Here is a 5,519-nt window from a genome sequence, read left to right on the forward strand (position 1 = left end):
TTACTTATTTATTTATTTTTTTATTATTTGTTTGTGTATGAGAGAGAGAGAGAGAGAGAGAGAGAGAGAGAGAGAGAGAGATTGATTTAAGAAGACCACATAAAATTTCTCTCTCTCTCTCTCTTTCAATATTTAAGCTTCATTATCTTTCACCATAGTATTTAAAAATATACGACTATGTTGGTTTGTGTATTGGCGTTCAGATTAATTTGTTTTACTTAGTCTTCATTTATTTATTTATTTTGTGTTGGTGTATATAATTTTTTTCAGTGTTTAGTGATGAGATTATATTTTTTCATAGTGTGTTTATTTAGTCAAAGTTGAGCATTTTGACTCACATTTGACACTCACACTTGACTCACCATACTCATCAAGTTGTGTCCTGTATTTTTGTGTAAGCCTCATATTTTTTAATCATGCATCTAATATACTCTTCACTTGTACACACACATTGTGAGCCTCACTACATTCACGCAGGCCGCAAGAAAATTAGGCTTGTCGATTTTGGTTTCATTCTTTATTGTAGACACTGTACAAGATTGCAACATTTGTGTATGTAATGGTGTGTGTGTGTGTGTGTGTGTGTGTGTGTGTGTGTGTGTGTGTGTGTGTGTGTGTGTACAAGATTGCAACATTTGTGTATGTAATGGTGTGTGTGTGTGTGTGTGTGTGTGTGTGTGTGTGTGTGTGTGTGTGTGTGTGTACAAGATTGCAACATTTGTGTATGTAATGGTGTGTGTGTGTGTGTGTGTGTGTGTGTGGAGACAATTGTTGGTGAGGGTGTTGGTGAGGGGCTGTGGGGAGTCACTGTGGGTTTGTAAACATACTGTGGGGGACATACTGTAGGACTATGGAGAGAGAGAGAGAGAGAGAGAGAGAGAGAGAGAGAGAGAGAGAGAGAGAGAGACTTGCAATCATATGGGGAGAGGTGTTATTCACTGTTCTTCATCGCAAAAGTATTGTTCATAGTTGTTCATTGCAGGTGAGAGAAGACACAGTATGTTGAGGGAAGGCAGCTGCACTAGTGACAGCAGCAGCAGAGCCCCACCACTGCTGCTGCTCCTCTCCTCTTCCCAGCACAGCAGCACACAGGACACATTTCCATCATCTTTAAATCCCGGACACTTGTGCCTTGGTGATAATCTCACAGCAGCAAACCCTACATTGCTCAGGTCAACTTCCAGCTAGAATCATAATATCTGGAGTTATTTTTCCACAAAGAAGGATTCAAAATATCCCCCCCAAAAAATAAGATATTTTTAGAAATGAAAATCCACTCGAATTTTCTGCCTGAAGCTCTCGTTAAAATGACTCCCTCTTGAATCTTGTGTCCGACTCCAGCTGTGTCCAAGAGAATGGATCTCCAGTTTGTAGTGAGACTTCCGAGCCGCCCAGACCTGTGAAGGCGAGCAGTCTGTCAGATAATGAGAGTAGACAACATAAGCAACATAATGAGAGACAAAGTCACAATAATAGAATAAAATGAAGGCACTCAAGTATTAATGAGAAAACAAAACAGAATAATAAGCAAAGTAAAATAATGAGACAATAAGGCCAGTCAACAAATAATAGTGAATTTACTGTAGGAAGGGTCTGTTGTACTACCTACTTAATGACCATTCAAGTCTACTTGTTAAAGATGTGTTTACACTTTGAAGTGTCATTTTCTTGTACTATGATACATTTTTTACTATTTTCTTCCACCTGCCTTAATTAACATTGAGTAGAGTCTCACTAATACAACTTGAATATTACTCAGCCGGCAGTCTTTGCCATGGTGGAGTGTGACACTGAATCAGTACTGACATTTTATCATTTACATTTCATTACTTTGATTACTCAACAAAATACTGCATTGTTTTTTGTAACCTGCTGACTGATGAAGGGACAATGTGTGCTCCTCAACACTTGGTTCTTGCCACGTGCCGCAGCAGACTGACAGCTTCCAGTGGGCCTGTCTGAGGTAATGCACCACACAACATTAGGAATAGGAACAATTATTTCACTAAAACTTTAATTACCTGCACTAAAAACTTTCAATGAGTTTATGTACTTTGTGAATTTAGGAATCTGGAACAATGATTGCACTTATTTAACTACCTGCACTAAAGTGTTTGCTTTAGTTATGGTGTTGACAGTAAGTATAAATACTTTAAGGGGCGTGACCTCCGCCGCATTGCTTCAGCAGCCTTCAAGTCCCGGCAATGAAACGGTTCGTGTGAGGAAGACTGCTTCTGGTGCTACTGGTGGAAATTGTTACTAGTGTGTAAGTATGTGGTAAATATCTGTGGAAACCAAAGGATGTTTTCACTCGTACCAAACGTTATGGTCATGGAGATACCTCTCTTCCTGCACACAAAACAACTACAACCACCTAATTATTACACACACACTCCTATACCAGCCTCAGAGTCCCCATCTGGTAACGACCCTAAATGTCTTGACACCCCTCTCAGTTTTTCTTCTTAAACTTCTACAGATTGAACGCGAATGTTGCAGAACACTGCCTCTCCTCTATTAAGCTTCATCATCCTTTCCTCACTGAAACCCTGGTGTCTGAGGCAACTGACAGTAGCCCCTTTTCTGTTTCCTCTTACTTTCTCTATCCAAAGCTGGATGTTGTGTTTATGTGCGCAATGAAATTAACCTGCTTTCGTGCCCACGCTCTTGAATCTTTTGGGTTTTCCACCACCTGGCTACGACAACTCTTGGGTTTTCCACCACCTGGCTACGACAACAGAGTCCCTTTCATACTAAATTTATCTGTGTTGTATACCTTTCACCTAACTCCTCTGACTGTAAGAAATTCTTTGACTACGTAACTTCCAAAGTGGAGCACATTCTAACTCTCTTCCCTTTTGCAGGGATCTCCATTCTTGGAGACTTCAATGTTCACCACCAGCTTTGGCTTTCCTCTCCCTTCACTGACCATCCTGGTGAACTAACCTTTAAATTTTCTATCCTCCATGACCTAGAGCAATTGGTGCAACACTCTAATCGTATTCCTGACCGTCTTAGAGATATGCCCAACATTCTTGACCTTTTCCTGACCTCTAATCCTTCTGCTTATTCTGTTACCCTCTCTTCTCTGTTGGGCTCTCCGATCACATCTAGTATCTGTATCTTGTCCTATCACTCCAATCCCTCCTCAGGATCCCCTAAGCGAAGGTGCCTCTGGCGTGTTGGCTATGCTAGTTGGGGGAACCTGAGGAGGTATTTTGCTGATTTTCCTTGGAATGACTACTGCGTCCGTGACGGAGACCGCCCTGTGTGCCGAGTGCATAAGAGGTGATAGTGTCTGGCATGGAGGCGTACATTCCTCACTCTTTTTCTCGACCTAAACCTCCAAAACTTGGTTTAACATAGCTTGTTCTCGTGCTATACATGAGAGAGATGTGTCCCACCAAAGGTGCTTAAGCCTTCCATCACAAGAATCTCATGCACTTTACATTTCTGCCCGGAACCATGCCAAGTCTGTTCTCCAACTAGCCAAAAACTCCTTCATTAATAGTGTCAAAACCTTTCAAGATCTAAGTCCCCCCGTGACTTCTGCCACTTAACCCAAAAACATCTATAATAACTTTGATTCTTCTTTCCCTCCTTTATTTCAACCAGATGGCACCACTGCTATCACATCTATCTCTAAAGCTAAACTCTTTGCTCAGTCCTTTGCTACAAACTCTACCTTGGACGATTCAAGGTTTGTTCCTCTCTCTCCTCCACTAGCGTAGACAAGACTGTCAGTATACAATGGACATGACACACTGAGGCAGCTGGTACAGCTTTGGCTCTAAATGTTATAATAATACTCTGCCACTTTGTTGACGAGTGACAATACAACCTCTCGTTCCTCAGACTGTTCTTTTCACGTAACAGCCTCAAACCAAATGCTGAACCAACATGAACCACCTCTGCTATCAAGTAGTCAGCACTGTGAAGGGCTGTACTGTTCCTTACCTCACTAAATAATAATACTTTCTGATCCAATCTGTCTCTGTCTGTCTGTCTGCTGCCATGGCTTGACCTGCTCTTCTTTCATCTGTAGCTTCCATTCTGTCTGCCGTCTCCCTGCATCCTCTTGTCCACCACACCATCCTCCCTTGTGTGTTTGCTGCCACTGTCTATCTAGAAAAAAATTTTTTCTGCCAAACCTTGAACTAGTACAACATGAACCACCTGTGGTCTAATCTTTCTCCAGCATTTCTTCTGTCCACTGTCACTGTCTGAACCAGTCACCTAACACACCATCCTTCCTGCCACGGTCATCCCTCTCTGATGCTCTTCTCTTTCTCCCTCTCTCAGCGTGGTGGCAGCACGGGCCTCGGCACTCCCTGGCACCACGGCAGGTGTCAGTGAGGCAGGCAGGTGTTGGTTCAAGTCCTGGCAGTGTCACTTCGCTGCTGTATTGTTTGGTGCAGCGGATGATGCTACGTTTTTCATCACTTAGTGTAGAGTCTATTTTTGCTTGACGTTATTTGTGTTGGTAAGGCATTTCCACTATATAGTGGTAGATATTCTGGGAAATAAGGAATTAGCAATACTAAGACATGCTTGAACAACACTCACCAGTGTGGAAGACTTGTCAGGCAGTGGCTGTAGTGGCTTCACTTGAACCACGACCATGTTCTCCTCAACCCTTGGAAAGAGAACAATTCATCTGAAATGGAGATACAAAGATATTGGGGAAAATTTAAGAGAGAGACGCTGCAAAGTGTAGCTGACAGTGTGCGTGTCGTCATCAAGAGGAGGGGCTCTAAAATGAAACAGTAGGACACTCGTGAAGACATTCATACTATCTTTTCTCAAGGGAAGAGTGTGTCGTGTGTGTTAACAACGTCAGGCGCGGACATTTTTTGCATCAAGGGTGATGTACGATCCGGACATGAAAAAAGTTTTTTTCTTTTATAATTTTCTAATTTTTTTCCGCTTCTTTTGATATATGTAACGTTTTGATAAGAACTAAAAAAAATCCCCTTATGTAAAGAGGTCTTCTGTTATGAAATTCCCACGGTTTCGCCCGCTGCAAGACATGTCACACAAGTTTTTTTTACATTTTTTTTTCTCTTTTCATATATTTTTCTGACATACCCGTTCTTCTTCACTCTCCCATGAATATCTACGGTTCTCTTGCTGCATACAATATTAGAAAGCACGAAATTCTAGGTCTAACTATTTTCTCAAATTGATACGAGTATACGAAAAAAAAATCATAAAATTATTTTTTTTTTCGTAAATCTAGCAAATAGTTAATGTATCTGCATTAGATATCTTTTGCATTAATATTTTATTTATTTTCAAACAATTAAACACTGGTTTTTACTTAGAAATATGGCGAAATATAACAAAAATTGTTTTCACCCGCCTTCTCCCCTCCCACCCGGTAATTAAGGGTGAAATCATGAATAGCTTTAGGCCTTATACACAAAACCAATCGGAGTAACTAAAACTATGTCTGCTTTTTCAACATATTCTGATGTATATATCGCGTGAATTTCAAGTCCCTGGCTGCAATAGGTGAA

At 41.0% G+C, this 5,519-nt stretch overlaps 1 protein-coding gene and 1 long non-coding RNA gene across 5 annotated transcripts; one reads left to right on the forward strand and one right to left on the reverse strand.

Annotated features, from left to right (window-relative positions):
- Nucleotides 1-495: 495 nt before the first annotated feature.
- On the reverse strand, nt 496-4,707 carry LOC135097654 (uncharacterized). 4 transcript variants are annotated; one of them, XR_010265939.1, is made up of 5 exons: nt 4,567-4,707; nt 3,958-4,125; nt 2,101-2,240; nt 1,870-1,958; nt 496-1,397 (listed from the first exon to the last, which is right to left on the reverse strand). XR_010265939.1 is itself a non-coding variant. In XM_063999604.1 (4 exons), the coding sequence occupies exons 1-4, from the start codon at nt 4,621-4,623 to the stop codon at nt 1,303-1,305; spliced, it is 405 nt and encodes a 134-aa protein (XP_063855674.1). In that variant the 5' UTR covers nt 4,624-4,706; the 3' UTR covers nt 496-1,302. The 4 variants fall into 4 exon arrangements, 2 of the variants coding, with proteins under 2 accessions (XP_063855674.1, XP_063855672.1); XR_010265938.1 differs by having other exon boundaries at nt 496-1,414; XM_063999604.1 differs by lacking the exon at nt 2,101-2,240 and having other exon boundaries at nt 3,958-4,121; nt 4,567-4,706.
- Nucleotides 1,413-4,977, forward strand: LOC135097655 (uncharacterized). Its single transcript, XR_010265940.1, has 3 exons — nt 1,413-1,963; nt 2,158-2,266; nt 4,303-4,977. It is a non-coding gene; the product is annotated as an uncharacterized LOC135097655 (long non-coding RNA).
- Nucleotides 4,978-5,519: the final 542 nt, after the last annotated feature.

Source organism: Scylla paramamosain, unplaced genomic scaffold (genome assembly GCF_035594125.1).
Source record: "Scylla paramamosain isolate STU-SP2022 unplaced genomic scaffold, ASM3559412v1 Contig28, whole genome shotgun sequence".
Taxonomy (NCBI): Eukaryota; Metazoa; Arthropoda; class Malacostraca; order Decapoda; family Portunidae; genus Scylla; species Scylla paramamosain.

Bases quoted from the DNA above. Each gene is read 5' to 3' on its own strand.
- LOC135097654 (XM_063999602.1), bottom strand. From the start codon at position 4,623: ATGGTCGTGGTTCAAGTGAAGCCACTACAGCCACTGCCTGACAAGTCT. The intron at 4,122-4,566 runs GTGAGTGTTGTT...TTTTCTAGATAG, and splicing joins CTGACAAGTCTTCCACACTG to ACAGTGGCAGCAAACACACA. The intron at 1,959-3,957 runs GTAAGGAACAGT...GCATTACCTCAG, and splicing joins AAGTATTATTATTTAGTGAG to ACAGGCCCACTGGAAGCTGT.